Source organism: Syngnathus typhle, linkage group LG9 (assembly GCF_033458585.1).
Source record: "Syngnathus typhle isolate RoL2023-S1 ecotype Sweden linkage group LG9, RoL_Styp_1.0, whole genome shotgun sequence".
Taxonomy (NCBI): domain Eukaryota; kingdom Metazoa; phylum Chordata; class Actinopteri; order Syngnathiformes; family Syngnathidae; genus Syngnathus; species Syngnathus typhle.
Window position 1 is genome coordinate 4,507,888 of NC_083746.1, and position 23,139 is coordinate 4,531,026.

Here is a 23,139-nt window from a genome sequence, read left to right on the forward strand (position 1 = left end):
CCGCAGGGATTCAAAAATTCGCCAGGATTGTTCAATCAGGTCCTCAAAGAACTCCTCGAACCATGCCAAATGCCGGATGGCACATTGTTGTTGCAATATGTCGATGATTTGTTGATTGCAGCAAAGGACGAGCAGGCGTGTCTTGCAGGAACAAAGAAAGTGTTGTTGTGGTTAGGGGAGAAAGGGTTCAAGGTGTCAAGGAAGAAACTGCAATGCTGTCGCCAACAGGTCACTTTTCTAGGTCGAGTGTTGACCCCTAGTGGCCTCGCCATGTCGCCTGAACATAGAAACTCCATCCTCCGGCACCCACGGCCCGCCACCGTCCAGGAGATGCTATCATTCCTGGGGTTGTGTGGCTACAGCAGACATTACATACCCTGTTTTGCCGACAAAACTGGTGTCCTCCGAGCCCTGATCCGCGAACAGGGGGCCAGGAATCTCAAGGCTTGCCTGGTCTGGACACCGGAGGCTACCGAGGTCTTTGTGTCACTGGTGCAGGAGCTGGCCTCTGCTGCGACCTTGGCCACTCCTGACTACACTCTGCCCTTCCATCTAGATGTCTCTATTTCAGGGAAAGTTGTGAATGGAGCTCTGTACCAGAAAATGCAGCATGGACGTGCAGTGTTGATGTATTGCAGCGTCCCCTTGGACAACATTGAGCAACGACAACCCGATTGTTCCAGGTATGCGGCTGGCCTGGCGAAGGTCTTACTCAAAACAGCCCACACGGTCATGGGGCATCCAGTCTATGTGTTAACTGATCATGCGGTCTCCTCGTTTGTCGCATCGGCGGCATTCACGTTGACTCCGCTGCGACAAACACGATTGTTGAAAATATTGACTGCCCCAAATGTCAACTATGTCCATTCCGGTGTGAACATGGCCGATCAATTGTTGGTGGGACCCCATGAGTGTGCATCAAAGGTCCAGACGGTGACGAAAGTCCGACCTGACCTCTATTCCACTCCGCTCGGGCACGGTCGGGTGGCGTTTACAGATGGCTGCTGTTGGAGAGACAGGATGGGCTCCCTCCATGCGGCCGCGGCGGCGGTCGAGTGGAGGGATGGCTCCTTCCAGCCTCTTAAAGTGATGAAGCTCAACACCCACCCATCAGCCCAGGCGGCGGAAGTCTTTGCTCTGGTGTTAGCTTTGCGACAATGCAAGGGGGAGGCCGTGACCATCTATTCTGACTCCGCTTATGCGGTGTCGGCGGCTTTGATCGATCTGGTAGGGTGGCTACAGAATGGGTTCACGACGGCCAGAGGCTCGGAGATTGCGCACAAGGATTTGATGTTGCAGTTGTTTGAGGCGTTGAAGTACCCGAGCGAGGTGGCCATTGTCAAAGTGCCTGGTCACTCCAAAGCTGACACTTTAGTGGCTAGGGGGAATCGAGCGGCTGATGAATTGGCCAAGCAGACGGCCGGGTACGGCGGGGCAGAGGACATGATGGTGTCCCGCGGTCCACTAATTGTGGACGGGGAGCACCCCGACTCCTGTTTGCCTCTGTCACTCTCGCATGCCGATCTGTGTGCCGCCCAGGGTGCCACCTCCCCGGAACAAAAATCGGTTTGGCTGGCAGCAAAGGCTGTCAAACGATCAGATGGCTTGTGGGTAGGACCCAAAGGACAGCCAGCTCTTCCGGAGGGAAGGCTGATGTCGGAGATCCTGACACAGGCTCACACACCTTCCCATGTGGGTCCCCATGCCATGATGATCCATCTTCGAAGTTGGTGGCATCCCAAACTCTCGGATGTGGTCTGGAAATTCGTTGCAGATTGTGAGTCTTGCCAGACGTTCAATGCACGCCCCACGTTGAAACCAAAGCCCGGCCTGTTTCAGCCGGCCCCGTGGCCGGGGGCAGAGGTGATCATTGATTTTACCGACATGAGTACAAGAGTGAATGGGAAACGCTTTTTGCTTGTGATGGTTGACGCTTACTCAGGCTGGCCTGAGGCATATCCGTGCTCGAAAGAAGATTCTACTGCTGTGATCAAGGCTTTGATCACCCATTACATCCCCACGCATGGTTTCCCGGCCCTGATCCGCTCTGACAATGGTACACACTTTAACAACAAAGCCTTGGCCAAGGTAGAATCAATTTTGGGGTTGAAGCATCGATTCGGCTGTGTCTACCATCCTCAGAGTCAGGGCGGAGTTGAACGTATGAATCGAACACTGAAGGAGAAATTAGCCAAAATTATGGCTCAAACGACAATGAATTGGCTCCAAGCGCTCCCGCTTGCCTTGTTGTCTGTGCGGCAATCCGTTAACAGGCGCACTGGATTCGCACCATTTGAATTGATGACGGGTCGTCTAATGCCGGGACCAGCAACGACGCTCGTCCCACCAGAGGATGTTACGGTACCAAATTTGTCTCATGCAGCATACTGGTCCTATTTGTCTGCTTTGGTGTCCAGTGTTTCTGCACAGATTGGAGAGAAATCCGCTGCGGCTGCGGCGGAGGAAGGCGTGTCAGCGGAGAAACAGCTCACGCCGTACGTGTACGTCCGAGTCATCTCTAGAAAGTGGACGGACCCCCGGTGGAAGGGCCCCTTTCGTGTCTTGGCCAGGACGTCTCACGCGGCCCAGCTCGGCTTCAAAGGACGCCGGTGGTATCACTACTCACAACTCCGTCCGGCCCCAGAGTTTGTTCCGTCAGGATGAAGGTATTCCTGTTTGGCCGTGTCCCGGACCCGGCCAAAAGGGGGGGAACAGAAGGAACAATACGGAAAAGGAAAGGTTTTTGGGAATTTTCAGAATTATTTTTAGTAGGAGTGCTATGTGTGAGTTGTCTTTTTGTGTGGGCATTGATGACAATTGATGAGACCATCCAGCAGAAAACGTCCCAAATTCAAAATTCACCCACCAACAAACAATACCGATGCAGAGGAAAAGTAGTCTATGAAGCTGAGGTGAACACAACAGAAGAGCTCTCACGAGAGGAACAGGAAGGTTTGAGACAGAGATGTGACAGCAAAAATTGGCAAACGTATGTCACGTTGTCTAATTGGACAGAGACCAACCAAACCTTACACGACAAATTGGAAAAGTACCAGAGAAGGGTGTGGAGGAACCAAATTCAACAAGTAAAGAGAGTATTGGATTTAGCCCCACCCGATAGAGAAGGGACATGTATTTACCAATGTAAAGAAGATGGACAGTTTGTTGTTGCTTCGTGTCATGGACAAAAGAAGTTAACATATGGAGAAATGTGGTTGTTTTATTCTCAATGCTCAGAGAATGAGTTTGGTTTGTTCTCGGTTGAGAGGGCATTGGAGAGTCACGGCATACAATTATCCACTCAGATGACGCAGATGGCGGTGAAGGTAAGTAAAGGGAGGTTGAACGATAAATTGAAAAACCCCGCCCCAATCAAGGAACCATTGTGGTACTGTAATGGAACAGGGTGCCCCACAGCATATTACAATGTGTCTGAGTACCATTTAAACATCCGGTCCAAAAGACAAGTGGTGACTGGAGTCACTCAGACACACCGCGGGCTCTGCGAACCGGTTCAATCATTCAAATGGGGGATCCAGGTTTGCATCCCTAAAAATGTGACAGTACAAATTACCATACCGTTTGATAGTTTGGTCAACGGGCAGATTAGAGGACAAGATTATCGGGATTATGATTGGTATTTGACCAATGAGTTGGTAAACAGGGGTTGGAAAATTTGGTATGGGACACCAAAGATTGGTATAAATCATGGGGGACTAGTGTCCAAGCGAAACAGCATCAGCAAATGATAAGAGGGGACAAAACACAGACAGGCATCACCTTGTGGGTTAATACTTCGCACGATTTACATTTGGGAAGCCGCACAATTGGATGCTGGGGTTTCCAGTTAAACATATATATGTATGGATACCCGTATTGGCAGGTGTTCCTATGTCAAGGTGAGGATGCCGAACAAGAAATATCCTTGAGTCCCTCGACAAACCCTCGAATCCTCGCAAAAGCAGTCAGGAGCGTAGATGATTGGTTTAGGATCACCACGGGAGTCACTGCTATAAATAATAATTGGCTTTTGATGGCAGAACAAGCTGCTAATACTACTGGTGAAGATTGTGTGGTCTGTCTTAAGGCAAGAGTAGTGTTGAAAATTGTACCAGCGGCAGTAGAATCATCTTGCATCTTACAGGTGTTGACCCAGCCCAGTACTAGTGGTAATTGTTTTATTTATGAGGATATTTTCCCAGTCGTAGGCTCGGAAAAAAGAAAGCCCATTTTTGACAACCATGTGACTCAACAAAATATGACATGTTTAAAGTTAAACGGAACCGGCATAAGTATTGGGACAATAGATCCCACATGGTGCAAAGTCAATTTGTCACTGAATGTAACCTCTCCTCTCTCTCGTGCAGACATCTGGTTGTGGTGTGGTGATGACAAATTATATGATCGCTTGCCGAAGAACGCATCAGGTATCTGTGCCCTCGTGTCTTTGATAATGCCTGTGGTGGTTGTCCCCATTGAAATACAGAATCTCAATTGGGACCTGGAGTTCCCACTGGCGGAGCTCCTGAAGCGAGCCAAAAGAGACGTTTTGCCCCGTGGTTGAACGACGACGATCCAACATATATTGACGCTATAGGAGTGCCCCGGGGTGTACCAGATGAGTATAAACTCGCTAATCAAGTGGCTTCGGGATTCGAAAGTATCTTCCTATGGATCACCCCCAATAAAAATGTAGACCGCATTAATTACGTTCATTACAATGTCCAACGACTGGGTAATTATACAGCTGAATCATTCGCCGCAGTTCATGAACAATTGGCTGCAACGTCGTTAATGGCGTTCCAAAATAGAATTGCGTTGGACATGCTATTGGCTAAGGAACATGGTGTATGTGGAATGTTTGGTGACGCATGTTGTACTTTTATCCCAAACAACACGGCACCAGGGGGCCGACTGACCAGGGCGTTGGAAGGACTAAGGACACTGAACAAAAAGATGAAAGATCATTCAGGTGTACACACCGATATTTGGTATGATTGGATGAAAGCGTTTGGAAACTGGAAAGGGCTCATCATGTCTGTGCTTGTTGCTGTGGCTATTTTCACTACAATCATGATATTATGCGGTTGTTGTTGTATTCCATGTATTAGATCACTCACTGTCCGGTTGATCGAGAAAACCGTTGGCCCGTTGCCACCGATGGGGCAATATATCCTGTTGACTCAACATGAGCCGCAGGGGGAAGGAAGGATCGACACCACGCTGGTGGCTGTTTGCTAGGGTAACGGGTGATGACCTCATAAATGAGGTCATGAGAGGGAATAAAGGGAAATGTGCTTTTGGGAGTTTGCAAACATATTTTAAGGTTGTGTTAAACTTATAATCATATTAATATCTAGTATTGGAGTGCTCGTGTGGATTGGTGGGGCCGAGGAATGTGCAGGCAAACTGTATGAACTTGTTTTCTCGGAAGTGTTGTGTATAGTTCTAGACAGGGAGTACCGGACGAGATAATCTCAAGGTCGGTGAGCTACGAGAACAACGAGCAACTATATGAAACCAGACTTCGAGGGGAAAACCAAACCGTCTGACCTCAGCGACACCTGGACGGGGAGGAGATGGCCATCCACCAATCATCTCACAATATTTTGCATGCTTTAATATTCATATTGTGTTTCTTTAAAACTGGGCAACCCGGAAGAATGTGTCGTCTTTGGTGGTCACAAAAACGCACGAGTTTTAGTGTGAGGGACCCGGGACCCAGGCCTGTATTAGTGCGCTTTGTCAGGAATAAATAATTGGTAAATTTGGTCTAATTGATCTACTGGTCTTCTCTTTGACAGAACGAACTCGCAAAATTGTTAGGTGCGCCAGTGTGTGGATTAGGACATTGCAATTTATGTGTTAAGTGTTGATCCCAATTTGGAGTCAGATCAATAACTAGAATCCGTAACCTAACAATGTATACGATCAACAAACTAGAAGGGTTAGAAGGCAATGAGATAAATTCCAGCTCACTCACGACTCTAAAGAAGAAAAGTAGCTTAGAAGTATAAATATGAAGGTATGAATGAATCTTTAGGGCCATTAGGTGTGTGTAGAATTTGAACGCTCAGGTTATTTTCTTATTTAAATTCAAGAGTCCGGGTGCTAAATCCATCACAATAATAAACAAGTATATGTGGAGGGAAATGTTTAGGTTCCTTCCCTTTCAGGCCGTTGAACCTTCGAGAGGCAGCACACTGTATTATTTAATAGTGGTTTCGACATCTGCCTCCCAGTCAGGAGGTCAGAGTTCAGAACAGCTCTCTGCTTTCAAGTTCACTCGTTCAATTGAAGCCTCTAAATTGCCAGTTAGTGTGAATTTGAGTGCGGAAGGTTATTTGTCTATTAGTCTGTATGCAGAGATATACTGGCAACTAGTCCAGGTGGTACACTCTACCTCTCACCAGAAGTCATCTGGGATATGCTCTAATTACCTATTGCCTTAATGAGGACTAGCGCTACAGAAAACGGATGGATGAAACATCCAGCCCATCAAACGTTCTATCCCATATTAATTGCCTGCAGGTGGATTGGCCCGGTGCCTTCATACGTCGGTTCATATAATACATGCAGATTTGAATAGAACTTGCTGTTGAAATTGCACTGCTACACTCATATTAACAAATAATTTTGAATATGATGAAGGTCCCCAGAGACTCGGCATCTGCCTAATGTCAGCGTCTTCCATGATCCACTTCTAATGGCGCTGCAGCCCCATTAGTGCCATGGCATCATCCCACTGCTAAATCATTCATAAACTGTGGGGGCATTGCTGGATCAAAGTTTGCCTATTAAGAAAGCATTGAAATACAAGTGGAAACAAGGCCTTTATGGGCGTACAGCCTGAAGCTCCACTGTGATCCGGCAATCAGAAGAGGCGCTGAGGGCCTGCCAGCGAGCGAGTAACCACGTAGCGTATTCCACAGAGGGTGCTAAACAATTTGAGCTCTGTAATAATGTGACGAGATTACAAGTTGATAATTGTGGCGGATGGATTGTATATTAGCTGTGCAAGGTTGAGTGGAGCTGGAGCCTGTCCAAGGCTTTATGGATAACCGATGGATAGAGCACGTGCTATATTTACTGATTTATTATTATTCAGCTGGCATTAGCCAAGACTGGCTGTAGGAACAAAGATGCGTCAGACTGCCGTAGCGGTTCGTGGCGCAGCTTGATCAGCTATACATACATTAACGGCCAACTCAACTCAGCAGAGTTGGGCAGCGGGGAAATGAGGTCAAAATTTCCCGGACAAGGCAGCCAGTGGCCCAGGGCGAGAAGCCTGCCTTAGCCGCCAAGGAGTGGCTCTCCAGCTTTTGCGAAAGCGCACGCATCCAGAACCAGAGAGCTGATACTTAACAAAATGGCAAAGTGCAGAAGTTGATCCAGCTGAGGGTTTCTTTTAAAGGTTTTGATGGTCATGTTTATTTCTTCTGATGTTTCGGGTTTTCTGCATTAGTTTCTTCATTTTTGGCTTTCATTAAGAAGTTTCATCTGGGTGCATCCCTAATTCACAGTTTAATAAAGGTCACTTGAATGTTAAATTTTAGCAAAGTATATATTAGGTGTAATAATGATATTAATTATAAAAATTACATTTATATTTAATAGTTGGTTCATTATTTGCAAGATCTTGGGTTGTTTTACGGCAGTCAGTACACAATGCACTTCAGCAGATGAAACAACAAGGTCAAACTCCAGATCAGAAGGTCCGCAAGCAGGAATACGGAAGGGAAGAAAAGGGAGGGGAAAAGAAAGAAAAACATAATCCTCGTAAGGCAGACATTCGTTCTGTTATCACCTGAACGTCTTGTTATCTACTGGATGTTTTGTATCTATCTGTCGTGACGTTAATGAGCTGTGCCTTATGCGTGATGGAAAAGTTACCAAGCTGTGTGTGCTGTCCGTTTGTATAAACTATGTTTGTATAAATTAAGAAGAGTATTTAGAATTTCCTGTTGCTCCCTCTTCAACAATTAGGATGCTGTGAAAATATTTAAGGTTTTATTTGCACAGTTGTTTATGTGGCTGTGGCACAGGATTTTTTTTTTTCTAATTGGTGAAGTGATGTAATATGAAAAAAAAAAACCAGAGGCCTGATTATCAGCTCTGCATTCTTTACTCGCTCTAATTTGTTGGCTCTAGGCCTTTCTCATTTCCAGTCCAGCGATGCATCATGGCCCAAGAAGAGGGGAATCATTAAAAATGATGCCAGTAATAAAGAGCCTGAGAGGCCTACAATGCTGTCACTGTGATTCAGATCAAAATGATTCAGAAGAAGGGGGTAAAAAACCCGAAAACTGGTCATCTTATTTGCTTTGTGCAGGGACGTCCTGCTCTAGTGGACAACGCACATGTGGACTATGCATACGCACAGAGGCACAGATCACCCAGATGTACTGAAATGAACATACACCATCACGATGGCTCAAAAAGAGCTAAGAGAACTGAAACAAAGGCCATTCTGTGCTACTGGTGCTGCAGTGTATTTATTAGAGAGAAATCAATGACATACATACATTCAGAGTGTAATTATCACTACATGATGAAAGAGTGAGTGTGGGAATGGCTTTAACATTATGTGTGTAGGGTTTGCGTAATGGATGTGAGTGCGTGGTTGTGTACGGAGTGAATGTGTGTAGTAAGTGTGTAGTGGTGGTCAGCACATCATTTCGGTCATATCCTCCCGCTTCACACTGCAGTCTATAAAAGTTAATGAACACGCTGAGCCTGTAACGCACGCTCGGGCTTCACCTTGCACGCGTCACATCGCAGATGTGTGCACGTCGTCTTCCTCTCACAATCGCACACTCGCTGGGAAGCGTTCAGGTTCACATGAGTCAGAGAGGAAATACAAGTTTGCCCGTTGTCTCCTCATATTTCACACAAACTTCAATGGTTGGCCTTCTTATGTAACACTGCTCCCAAACTTGCGCTAAAAGCGCCAGGGATGTGAGTGTGCGCGTGATTCATTGGGCCACGAGGATCATTTCACTCATCAGTAATCACTGGCCGAGGAGACGTCCCGGCACTTTTAATTCTCAACACTGCCCGTAAAAAGAGGGCAAGGGGACATAAAACGACGTAATGAGAACGAGTGGGAGTGGATGGTCAAACGCTTCAATACTGTGGACACACGGGCTGCTGGTTAAATACACCTTTATGCATAACTAATCTTTATTAGCAACCTCCTTTATGGCAAGGGCTGCTGTTGATAACCAATACCATCCATAGAGAGATCATACGGAAAGTATTTTTAGATTGACTTTACCCCATCACACCTTTGAAACAGATTTCAACTCATTAAAACAGGAAACTATTTAGAAACATCTTTTAAAGTATGCCTTTCCGCCCGCTTATTTGGACAGTTGTCAAAATACTCACTCCGAGATAAAGCTTATTATAAAACTGACCCATCAATCGAAACATAAAAAAAACTGTATACATAATAGGGACCACCATTATAACTCAGAAGCAACTCGGGGACCACTGCTTTGGCAAAATATTATTTTATTTTGCACCGAAGGAGGATAGACCTATAAAGGCTATGTTTTTGCACCTGTGTGTCTATCTTGGGACTCTCAGCTACTCATTTGGATGAGTAAACGATTCACAAAATTAGCTGGGAAATAAATCAAGTCTAAATAACAAATCAATTTTATTTTTAAAAATGTTACAATTATTTTCTATTTCCTATTTCGTGGACCATCTGCAATACCGACAATCCCTATCACACTCTTGCTCCACCCATTTGAAAAACGGTGCTCAAAGGGGGCGTTGCCTTGAAGGACCACTGGGCTTAGGGGGGGGGGGGGGGGGGTTGCTGTGATTGACAGCAGCAGACAAGCTAAATAATATCTATACTATGACAAGCTTTGCTAAATAAACTAAACTGCTATGCTTATAAATCATTCATCTGAAAATCACTAAAGATGTTCGCAAACGCTGCCATTAAATTAAAATTTAATTTCATTTAATTCTCAACTCCAAAGAGTTCCGGCGGTGTGTACAAGACTGACCCGCTTGCATACACCACCATACAGACTAGATGGCTAATGCGCGCTGTGAGCTAATGTGAAGTGATGTCGTCGCATGGCGCGCATCTTGGGACAGGGCTGCCAGATTACTCATAACATTACAGTCAACATGGAATTTGAAATACCACGCAACTTGGCTCATGGTGGCCCGAAAGGTCAACCACCCTTTAAGGTTGCCAGGCCTTTCATACCCAGCTAAAAAGCAGATCAACTGAATTAATTTTTCTCTTTGTTCGAAAGTACTGATTGAGACCAAGGAACTGGAAGAGAATCTACAGATTGACTTTGAACAGCAGCCTTGACGCTGAGGCAGACAGGCAGACAGGTTAAATTGGAGAGAGTGGATCTAGTTATTCTAAGAAGTGTGCTTGGAGATGTTCCTCTGGAAATGCAGCAGCACTAACAGATGTCACATTACTGATGTGAAAAAAAGAAAAGCAAAACACTTTTTCTTAGTGCTCTATGCATGAATAAAAACACATTAAAAGACTTTCTTGAATGTTTCCTAATTAGACGCCTACTGTGTTGTATTTCCCCTTTTACGTTCCCTTTCGATCTATAGTCACTTTGTTTTGCAGTTATTCTGTTTGAAGGCTTCGGCAAATGTGAGATACATTGAGAGGGTATAAAAATGCTACAACTAAGAGAAGAAATTACATAAAAATGGGGGCCTGCCAGATAGCCTGTGGATTAGCAGTGAACATCTATGCACTTCCAAGATAATCCTGGGTGAAGCGCCCGGAAATGTTCACACAGCCAATGCACACCGTTGTCGCCAAATACAATTATAAGAATTTGTTACGATTGCTTGAAGCGAGTGTAGCTGAACATGAATAATAATATACTTTTTTCTCAGACTATAAATCACTTTTTTTTGATAGTTTGGCTTGTCCTGCTACTTATACTCTGATGTAAATTGGATACTGTCACTGTCTGGCGGAACACCCCCTGTCAAAATATGGTCAAATTCATATGGTCTATCACCACTGCTATTTTTACACAATTTTAACCCATCTAAAGTGGAAATCACTTGAAAAGAAATAAATTGACGCTGCTGAGTGTAACTTGGTCTGATCAATCAATCAATCTGAAAGTGATCTTTATTATTATTACTGATCATTATTATTACCACTAATACTCAGCATCATCTAGAGAAGTTGGTCCTGGAGATTCCCACTATCATGCGTGTCTGACAGATTGGGCAAAATGTAACAGCACTTCAAGCAGCCTCAGTGCCATTTGCTGCACATCAAGTACTTCAATGGCCTGCGGTCCAAACAGGGAAAGCACACCGTGGTACTCAGGAGGCAATGGATGGAAAAGAGCGGCTATATTTTGAGCATACGTGACATTGACATAAAAGGTAAATATCACTTGTATCTGCCTGCAGCAGTTCACAAAAAGTGCAAAAGTATTTCTTACATATCAATGATTATTGAGTTTGGTCGTGCAAACTTGGGTCAGAGAGCCAAGTGGGTATGCAATAATCAAATCATCAAGTTACTTTTTCTGAATTCTGTCGTTGGTGTGAAACTTATTGTTGCCGTATCTTGCAGCGACTGAGGCACAATGGAGATTCAGTTTTCTGTCTAAAGAAGGACACCCTGCTCCTACGCTAGCTCGGAGAAGTCGAGCAACAGCAACAAAGCCTTCCACTGCCGAGCAGCTCCTCAGGGCAGCATTGTCCTGCTCGATACGCAAAGCAATAAAGAATTGATTCAGTGATTCATGATTTTCCCTCGAGTCAATTCACCTAGTTTAGTAGCTAATGTAATGAACGGAGCAGGGGAAGGTTGAAGATGGCCGAATCGTTTGTTATACCGTCGAAAAGAAAGAACGAACAAAAATGTATTCAGTAGTGTTCTATTCCTTCAGGTGACGGTAATGGACGCCAGAGGGTGATTAACAACTGGAGAATAACTACGAAGAAGAAAACAGTTTGCAGAGTGTGAGCAAAAAAACATCCAGCATGTTTATAAGGCCATGAAACCTTGCCTTCTGCTTGGCGCAGGTCATAAAATCTACTCGCAATACCGAATGAGCTCCTGATCTTTGCCCGACAAATACCACTGCACAAAATAACCTTACAAGAGCCTTTACAGGAGGAGTCCATTTCTCCGCTTCCACTCTTGTATATGGGATTTCCTGTGCAAGTTGGCATTGATCCACGTGTCAGTGAAAATGTCTCGCCAGCCAATCAACTCAGCACATTGAATACACCAAATCTATGCCCCGCAGTCAACTGTCTGCCAGAGAAGCCTGACAATAACTCAATACTCAGCGGGTGACTCTGAGCGAAGCCGCCCTCCGCTTCACGATAAGCTGCTGCACTCGCAGAGCCGTACGATCCTAAAGTGCGATTGCAGAAGCCGTATTCCAGCCGTCATATGCATTGAAAAGTCAACTTGCGAGCCTTGGAGCCAAATGAGAGCGCTGACCTTTTTACCTGGCTATTATCCCGCTGATGTCCATCTGAGAACCGCATGTCTGCCCGACAACCCAATCAGCCAGGGTGAGGTTCAAGTTCAAGGAGGTAATGATGAGATGACTCTCTTGACGCCGACACTCACCCAAGAGGGACTTTGAATGTAATCCACACCACGCTACAAAGTCGGAGAGGCCCACAGCTACGTCTGTTACGGTCATCTGCTAACCAGACGGCCCAATGGGGTTGTTTAAGGAATGATTTGTCTTCCATTTGTCTGTTATGTCTAGCTTTGTCATGGTTACAAAGTCACATCACATGTGGTGGGCCAACATAAAAAGTGGAGATTTCAACATTTTCACATATTACCATTGCCCACATTGTCCTTTGTGTTGCGCAAACATGGTCACTAAATGATAAATGGAAAGTGAAAAAGTGCCAATGACAGAGCTGCCAACCGATTGAAATTTACTTTCAGAACAATTTGTCTGAATTTTTGGCAAGAAGGTTATTGCGGGACCCATTTATCGTACTATATTTCGTAATAGAATGTGGAGAAAACTGTTCAATTACACAACAATCATTATTCTATAATTACATTTTTTTATTTTGATGAATTTATTGCAGCAACCATTTAAAGATGAAAATGTAGTCTTAGAAAATTTGATTTTTTATTTTTAACTTCACATGGAATCTGTTTGCTCCAACAGCAATACATCTACTGGTTTTCTGAAACACTTCCTCCCTCTTCATTATATAGATTTTTTTTCCCCACATTCTTAACACTTCTTGTTTACCAGAGAAGGTGCAAAATATGGAAATGCATTCTATCGGTTATTCATTATTAGTAGTACATTAATAGCTATGACTGTGGACCAGGCTCTCTAAACTCAAGGCGTTGTATTGAACAAATTTAGATGAATGCTTCCAAGAATAAATCAATGAAAAGTTATTAGCATTAAAGTAAGCATTAAGGCTACACAGAATGTATAATTGTGGTTTTCTTTTATCAAACCACAAAAATGAAACAAGAAAGGGTGTAATCATTGTTTTCTCACAATCTCTTTGTTGGAACGCCTTTAAAAAAAAAAAAAGATTCGCTTTGTGAGAGAGAAGCCACCATCTGTCGTGTTTCTTTGCTTTGTCTCCTGAAACGTCGCTCACGTGGAACAAAAGATTAGCGGCTTTTTGTTGTCTGCATTGTCATTTGACGTTTGCATGTCAACTGTCGGATTCATATGGTTTTATCTTTTGTAGCGGAACAACAGTTGGCCAATAAGTATCCCAATTAGGGCCGGTCATGTGACTTTCTCACAACTTTTCTGTCTATCTCAGGGTGTCGTGTGTTGCGCCTCACGGCCAGAGTGCTTATATATCTTAATCCTCATTGTTGGCTGGGGCCAGTGCAAAAGCTAAGATTAGCCCACATACACACACATGCACACACACACACACACACACACACACACAGCCACGCCTGCTACAAACTCAGAGATCACGCACGCAGACACACACGGGCCTTAGACAAACGGGCGACTCGCAGCATCTTGGACACGCTGCGCTACACAAGCACGAGGAGAGCATTCATTCCACGTCCCGTAACAAGTGCTTATTACGTTTGAACTCCGCCAGGCCCGCTATTTCTCACCGTCACACTTGAGCTAAAAAAAGACTTAATCTTTTTTCCGCTTTTGGCCCTTTTTGTCACTCCTTTTAAAGCCAATAAATGGAGCCCCTTGCAAACTCCATGCAAAGTGTGAAAAAAAATGGTGCTTCAGGGAGACAAATATGTAGGGCAGCATGGTATAACATGACATTCATTATAGAATACTAGAAATAAAAAAATATTTTCTCATACATGGGCCAGAGCAGTTTATTTTTACAAAATACGGTGGGTTGTGGGCTCAAGTAGGCCAAAGTCCATTAATTGCATGCATAATTAGAATAATACTAATGGTAATTTCCTCCATGACTTAGCTCTTAACTCAATTTACTTGCACAGTACGTATATCAAATCAATACTCCCTTGTTTAAATGAATTGAAATGACATTACTCCAATCCAGCACACCCGCAAAATCTAGAATTATTTATGCAGACTTTATGAATAGATTGTTAAATAATATAGTTTCATAATATAAGTGACAAGTCACAACGTCAGTGTCTATGTGTGCCTGTAAGGGACACGGCATCGGTGACATTCGGAACAGCTTTTTTTTTTTCACTTCACATGAGCGGCCTATTTGATGCTTGCTCATAATTTTATTTTATTTTTTAAATATATATATGAGAAAATGGCCTGCAAGAAAAATTATGTGGTACTTTAAATTGCCATTATTTTAAGGATTGTTTTGGGGCAAAAGTAGTGCACTCTGGACAAAATAAATAAGTAAATAATAAATGTATGAATAAATAAATAAATTTACTCGATCGACACAAAATTCATTGATTATCATAAAATGACTCAAAAAAAAAAAGTCTCTAAGGCCCACACATAAAATTTAACCAGGAGTCTGCCATTTTAGTTTTGATGCAGCCATTTAGGTGAATTACAGGGCTTGGACTTTGAAAGAGTCAGACTGGAAAATTTGCTTAAATGAGTCCCACATGAAACTAGGTATACCATTCAAGTCCAATATTTATTTTTTGTGTGCACCATCTAATGTGAGTAGAATATGGTATCAGAATTTATGATCATTCTGGACATTCCTTATTACAAAATGGGTGCAAGGGCTGTTTGCTGCTACTTGCTATTTATATTGACAGGAAAAGTACTTTTTTGCAACCCTTACTTACAGTAAATGCTTTAGCCGTAATTAGTACACAGTCAGAGTCAGGAGGAACTGTTACTTATTTTGAATCAATATTTGTGTTCTCCCATAATCTTTATTAGTGGCTTCAGGCACAGTCCGAGACCAAAAAGACAGCTTTGCATAAAAATTAATGTTGGATGGCATCATATTGCTAGGGGCGCTGAAACATTAACATCTCATCCAGGCGAAGCAACAGATCCTTTCATTTCAAGGCCTATCGCACACACGCGCAGATTGAGAAACTCTGGGAAAAAAACGTTGTTAATTCTGTAATCATAAATATCTCATCCCAGGCTTGATTGCGGCCAAGTGACCACTGCAGTTCTCGGCCGATGATGTCATGCCGCAGTGCAAAAAGTTGAGCTTGGGCTTTCGCAACGCCACATCCGCTGCAAATTAATGAGGCTGCACTCGTGTAGCAAGGCTTCAATCAATTTGAACCCTGCCTGATATTGCCTGTAGGGATATGAATTATACATAGTGGCAGAAGGCGGGAAAGGAATCTCGGCCGAGCAACGGGCGATGGTGTGGCTTGGACATGTCCAATTTGACTAGCCTTTTACGTAGTAGCTTTGCTTATAATTCTGGCAATAGTTGCTTTCCAAAGTAAAAGCAAATGTTTTATTTTGCTTCAACGCAAACATAATCAGTGTTTCATAAAGGTTGACGGAGAATGAAGAATATTTCCTGATGGAAAGGATTTGGACAATTCTAAAATGAAAAAGGTATCCAAACAATGAATTATCAACAATTCATTTAATAATCGATTTGTTGTCGATTGATCGTTGCGACCCAAACAAACCCACTATTTCTTTATTCATTTAACACACACACAGATGGCAGCGAGGTCAGCTTTTTGGGCAGCCATGTGTTGTGTGTGTATATTGTGCGTTAGTGTCGCAGTGAGTTTGCAGCGTGCCGTTTGTTGGCCAAGCATGTTTAAATAGATCGTGTTTCTTGAAATTCAAGAACCAAACAATAAAAGCAAGGCGTGCTGGCTTAATGAGTCAGAGGAGTGTTACCGTGGTAATAAGATCTGGAGAGTTTTATCATTGCACGGCTCTGATTCTCATTTTCAAAAGGAAAAAAAAGTAGTTGACTTCACCCATCATTAGAATCTTTCCAAATTGGTGTCATTTACGCAGAACAGAGAAGTCGGAAAAAATACAAGCGGTTGTTAATTCTGAGCAGTCCTGATCAGCATCTTTTGAACAGATTCCAGAAAATGAGTCTAATCCAATAGTCACCCCTGTGTAGCTATATGAGAGAACTCGGCAAAATAGAATATAACCACAACTGTGCGTGCTGTTACACAGAGAGATGGCACTTCACAATCAGTGCCAGCCTCAGGCATTATATAAGATACTAGTACTAATATAAAATAGTATAAAATACTTTGATTTCCACACAACAGGTGGGGAGGAATGAGTAGTGCTGCAACTGACGATTCCTTTAATAATGGAGTCAATTGTTGATTATTCAAGGAATGGGATTTCTAAAAAGTTTCCATTTCTTTCTCTTTTCAAAAACAGGACCTGATTTCAAATTGACAGTGCTGAAAAAGCACAAAGAAATTATTTAAAAAGTTACTCGTTAGATCCGTAACACGTCAGGATGTTTTTATTTTTATTCAACACAAAGCTAATCTGCATTCATGAAGGAACACAGAAATCTGAGAAGACTTTCCATTGAGTGCTTGAAATTCTCCTCATCGCCATCCTCCCGACTACACAGCCCACAGTGGAACCACAATTCAGAGCAGCCTTTACCTTTCTGAAATGGACCGTGGTGATCTGAATTTAGTCACTTGCTGGAGATTACACATTTATGATTGCTACCAATGAGTCAACAGCCTTGACAACAACAGCCTAACAAATGTATGTACTATGTGAGACAGTTCTGTATGAGGACTAACGCACACAGCAGACTCTCTGACTCTTTTGTGTCACTCCCACTCGTGTCCTTGTACAGCGTATCTGCTCATTTGTTCCTCTCGCTGAGATGTCAGCAGCGCGTGCAGCTGCTGATTCTCTGACGTTTGCTCTGACAAAAGGGGAAGGAAGGAAGGAAGGAAGGAAGGAAGGAAGGAAGGAAGGAAGGAAGGAAGGAAGGAAGGAAGGAAGGAAGGATGGAAGCTAGGAAGGATGGAAGCTAGGAAGGAAGGAAGGAAGGAAGGAAGGAAGGAAGGAAGGAAGGAAGGAAGGAAGGAAGGAAGGAAGGAAGGAAGGAAGGAAGGAAGGAAGGAAGGAAGGAAGGAAGGAAGGAAGGAAGGAAGGAAGGAAGGAAGGAAGGAAGGAAGGAAGGAAGGAAGGAAGGAAGGAAAGTGTGTGTGTGTCTGTGTGTGTGTGTGTGTGCGCGTGTGTGTGCGTGTGTGTGTGTGTGCGTGCGTGTGCGTGTGTGTGTGTGTGTGTGTGTGTGTGTCTGTGAGTGTGTGCATGTGTGTGAAGCATAAATTGTGGGGAAAAAAATGGCCAACAAATAAGTCATTGTAACACATTGTTGTTGATAAGAAGTCTTTTGCTTATCTTACACTACGTGTGTGCATGAGCGTCTGTGCAACTTGCCAATTGCATGTTTTTGTGTGACATTTGAGGATCTTGATTTAGGACGCTTTTTTTTTTTTTTTTCTTCCCCCACACTGCTCACCTCCACAAGCCTTGTGGCCAGCCTTGTGCGCTTACCATGTGGGACATGTGTCAGCCATCTGTCTGACACTATGTCAACACAGCCATGATGCTGCCATGCTAAATGTGGCCGTGGTCCCAGCCATCTCCCTCATACACGCCCATCGACGCCTTCTTATCTTTCACCTGCTTTGTATTCATTCACATAACACACCTCTGCTGCTGCACATCACCAAACATCTTTTCGACAGACACACACAACTTGCACACACACGCACATACACACACGTACATATTGTTAAAATTAATGATTTACCGGCGATATTCTGTCGCTGTCCTTGTCACAGAGGCAACAACACAGCTGTAGCCTACTATAGCGCTGCTCGTTCCCCTTTCTCCTATGGTAAATTCAATAATATTGATTTTTTTTTTTTTATTATTCCTCTTCTCCTAAGGGTAAAATTAGTTTTAGTAGAATTTTCCTTTGTGGGCGTCAGCATTCAATTGAATGCAATTGTAATTTACAAATGTAAAAAAAAAAAAAAAATGTACCAAGATATTTCCATGCCTTGATTTACCACAGTAGGCTTTTGACTCCTTTCCCTCCAATACTAACATATAATTTTGCCGCAGTGATATCAATCCATAACCCGGCATTCTTGTCAATATGACAAGAGGTGAGTCTCAAATAAAGTTATCCAACACACAAATCAATAAGTTTGTTTTGCCGAGCGATCTGAAGATTATGTGATTAGTCATCATCATTGCGATGTGATCTGGTACATTATCCGTTTCCAATTATAGCACTGTTACGCAGCAATGTTCTTTACAATATAACAATTGTGATCATAGCGCACATGCTGCCGATACATTGCAGGCGTCGCCTCAAGATGACCAGGATTTAAATAGACGCCTCTTGCCATTCATGTCTAAATTGGTGTGAAAACCAGAAAAAGATCTTGAACATTTCTGAAAATCAGCTCGCTTCTGAGCTCGTTAGTATTCAAATAGCACAAGTCTTTGGGTTTTGATGTTGTCACAGGCATAAACAATACGACCAAAGTCATCTATCAGTGTTTTGGGGTCTGGGGAGGGGCAATAAAGCAATAATCTGCCCACATGATCACGTGGCGTGGAAAGGTTTACAAGCATAATCTCAAATCGGCCCAATTGGATTGGAGGCCTTTCGAACAATTCAATCGCAAGTGTTTTCCTCTCTCTTTACTCTGTCATGACACATATTTGAATTGTGCCACTTGAGAATTAAAAGGAAAAAAATGAATAGTGGGACTTGAACCATGCAGTGTTAATCCAGCATTAGATGGGTGTGTAAGCAACCGTGCAAAAATTCTGCCATTAACAAAAGGCGGGATTATGAAATAGAAGAAGAGTCGACAATGCGACATCTTAAATGGCTGCTGAGATCTCACGGCTAAATAAAAGTAGCTCTGCAGGAAGCGAGTTGAACAGAGCGAAAAAGTGTAATCTATTACAGCAATTTAGCAGCGGGCCTTCAAGCCAGCTGCCACTGGCGACTGTTGTGAAAATGCTTTCCACTCCCTTTAATCTCACACGAGGCTGCTTTTTATGCATTTGGGTGGGACTTACTTTACTTTTTAGCTTCACGCACCCTTTGCATGCATAGCACCAAATGTTAAACAGTAGTAAATCTTAAGGGTAGCAACATAATAAGATGCTTCTTTTACAGGGGTAACCTGGAGAAGAAAAAAAATGCATTATCAGCAATATAGCAGAGGACGTCGCATTTATCTGCCCTACCTTTTTAATAGCAAAATGAACAAAGAAGGATATCTCTGAAACTGTGCACACTTTCACCCAGCATGCCTTGGTCGGACAAATGCAGATTGTGTGATAATTACTTTTAGCACAAGGTATGAGAAGAGACCCTGTCCCACAATTCAGGCAATTGGCATCAGCTCTTGCGATCTCTGCAAAGGCGACTTGGACCCTCGAAGCCCTTATGTGATGAATAAAATACAAGATTAATTTGATTATCGGTTTGTTGTCAATTAATTGTGACACCTCTAGTCAAGACAGAGCATGCAACAAACAGAATCACATTCAAAGACTCCTTGCTTGTTATCAAAGATGGGTACAGTTATTTTCATATTTTATGAACCTTAAGAAATAACAAATGATGGTTTATTTTTTTGCACAAAAATAACAGTTTGAAAATAAACAGCATCTTCAAATGGATTGTTTGATCACCGCGATTCCTTTGTATCCTACGCTCTCAGACTCTCTCTCTCTTGTGGTTTTCAAGCCACTGACCTCACAAAACGATTTTTATGTCAAACCATCAACAGGCCACTAGGCTGTCAGGCCAGAAAGAAAGAGTGCTGACTTGCCCACACAGTACAGCTCATTGTGTGTGTGGGCTATGACCCAATAAAGCCTTCAGTGCATTATGCCACAATCACCCGCACGCACTCCAGGATCTCATGCTGCTGGTTACATTCCCCAGAATAATAACGTGCCCCATTCTTTTCTGACATTACAACTAGCGAGAGAGACATCAACCAATCGATCGGGGACTGAGGGAGTCTTTAGGGGTCTCTGAAAAATTAAAAACATTAAAAAAATGTTCCGTTTCAGAAACATGATCAGTAATAATCCGAGCAGTCAATTGGAAATCTTTTTGACGAGTTAACAGAAAATTTGCATTGAATGATATTTCTTCAAATAACCAGTATTCACGCAAAAGCCCAACACATACAGAAAGACAATACTAAAAGGCTAAGCTCGAGCTCAATCACATCCATCCATCCATCCATCCATCCATCCATCCATCCATCCATCCATCCATCCATCCATCCATCCATCCATCCATCCATCCATCTTCTATACCGCTTGTCCCCACGGGGGGGTCGCGGGCGTCCTGGAGCCTATCCCAGCAGTCATCGCAACTTTCTTTCCATCTTTTTTTTTTCTCAATATTTGTATTTATCTCCATTAGTGTATCACACTAACAGGACAAGGTGAGCACAGCAGGAAGAGCAGGTATTTAGATATTTGTATTTAGAAGAAAAGCGTGTCAAGTAACATTCAGAAATAGCCATAGCCTCCCCTTCAATATAAAAAAGTACTGTGAGTCTTCCAGAATGTGGAGCAGACACGAACGAGTAAGTCACTTCAGTCTCCCTGTGTGGCTTTCACTGTTTGCACACTGTTTCCAGAAGCCAGCTGGCATTTAAGAGTGCCACAAAGGAAATATCTTTTCCCTGTGTCCTATACTGGGTGTTCTTTTCCAGGCAGGGTGTGAGCTGTATCCCAGGTTATGGTGTGTGTTACTAGGCAGTTGGCAGGCAACTGCTTCGAACCCAAAAGGCCTCAATTGAATGATGGCGGCGGGAGGACAAATAAGGAGGAAAGCAACAGTGAGACACAAAACGGAAAAACTCCAGAGGCTTAATTCTTTCCACTCCAAATGCACCGCCGACGAAAAACAAAATTTTTCCACAAGGCATGTCTGTAGCCGTGCATATAAACAGTCAGATAAGAAACTGGAGGTTATTTACTACCAATACTTAAATGAAGGCATATCCTTGTCAATTAACACAGAAGTTGCTGTCACACACTCCCATTTGCAACACTAAATAAGCGTCTGTCAAAAAGCTATGTGAGGATATATAGCTCTCAGGCACTTGGGGAGAAAGATCTAGTGTCGAGATCGAAAGCATCCGGTTCTCGTAAATTCTTATGCTTACAAGTACATAACATAGTGACTGCAGACTCCTCACTACAAAGTCACTCGTCACACCGCTGTGCTTCCGTCACTCTCTCAGCTTTTAGGCCGTTTATATCTGAAAGAATCTCAGACAACGTGGAAATCCTCAGTTATGCAAGAGGAGCGCACTTTTGAGCTCACAAGCGAAAAAAGATTAAACTGGCCAATCTAACAAGAAACGGCGGCACTACCGGTTTAAATTTGTGGCAGAGCTCTTTCGATGAGTAATTTAAACAGTCAAATAATAGCTGTAGTTGACTTTCCAACACGCATGCATGACAGTAAATCACCATTCGTACAGCGTTTGAACCATGAATTACACTTACATTTTTTTCTACAAAAAAAAAAAAAAAAAAAAACTAGTTCAGGAAACAGATTGTGTCCAACTCTAGGGCTTCGACTGTAACATTGTGTGCCCGGACTGTGTATCTGTTTGTTTTACCGCTGAGAACAGCAAAGTTCTAGCAGGGGTTGTTTGTTCTGGCTTGATGGGAAAGCATAAATATTTTAAGGGGCTAAGTGTGAGATCTCGCTGCTATATCATCTATGTGTAATTGTGCGTGCCGGCAGCAGCCTTTCAGCACATTTTCTCCCACCCTGCAAACCCCAACAGAGTGGCTTAGATTCTATTACACAAGATGCTAGCGCATACACAGGTGCACACACATAAGCCCCCCTGCAGGCAACAACACAACATACATGTCCCCCCACAAGGCTCGGGACCCCATTCAGTCACAACGCACTAGCCCATTATTTTCTTTCCTTTTTTTTTTTTAGCATGCGTGTGTGTGTGTGTGTGTGTTTGGGGGGGGATTACAAAGTACTTCACTTTTCCAATCTATACATTTTAATAACTCACATCAGGGTTGTTCTCAAAATATATAAATAATGCTCATACTGTCGTTAGTCCTGGTGTCATCTGCATATTTTTTTTATTGTTGTTTTTTTACGGAGAGTACACAATCAAAATGAGATGACGAGGCCAGACCGCCTCAGCACTCGTCTACAGTCATCATGCAAATTTCCAGTCAGGCGTAGTAGCATTCAAAGCTGCACCAACATTTTGAGTGAATCATCCAAATTGCGCAAGCTTTGTTTACCTAATGGGGCCTAATGGGCCAAAAGCATTATGAGAAAAACTTGAATTTTCACAATTATATTTCAGCTCATTTGTTATTCCCACTTAATGTGGATCCATGATGACGAGGGCAACATCATTTACTCTGTCTTGAGATTTTATTTTAACGAATCTGCTCGTTTTGTTATTTTGTCAGTCCTACACAAAATACTTGTGCGGCAACTAATGATTATTTCAATAATTAACAGATGACTCGAATAAAAACAACTTTGGTTAAAAATGGAATATTACCTCAAACTGTCAGCGCAGAAAAGTGCACAAACGGGATGCTGCAGGAACATCCCGGAGCTCTTACATAAATTATGAGATGTACAGTTTATACTGTATCGTTTTTTTACACTGAATGGTGG

The 23,139-nt window shown here is 43.1% G+C and overlaps 1 protein-coding gene across 25 annotated transcripts in view; it reads right to left on the reverse strand.

Moving 5' to 3' along the window:
* Positions 1 to 23,139, reverse strand: part of caska (calcium/calmodulin-dependent serine protein kinase a) — a 68,086-nt gene that overhangs the window by 40,074 nt on the left and 4,873 nt on the right. For 3 of the 25 annotated variants that reach the window (XM_061287079.1, XM_061287078.1, XM_061287077.1), the window contains exon 1: positions 12,490 to 12,694. The exons of 8 other annotated variants lie outside the window; for them this stretch is intronic. In XM_061287079.1, the coding sequence (XP_061143063.1) occupies positions 12,490 to 12,689 (200 nt within the window). In that variant the 5' untranslated portion in view covers positions 12,690 to 12,694. Of the gene's footprint in view, positions 1 to 12,481; positions 12,699 to 23,139 lie in introns of those variants that run through there. 14 more of the 25 variants (XM_061287089.1, XM_061287074.1, XM_061287073.1 and 11 more) reach the window with 9 other exon arrangements.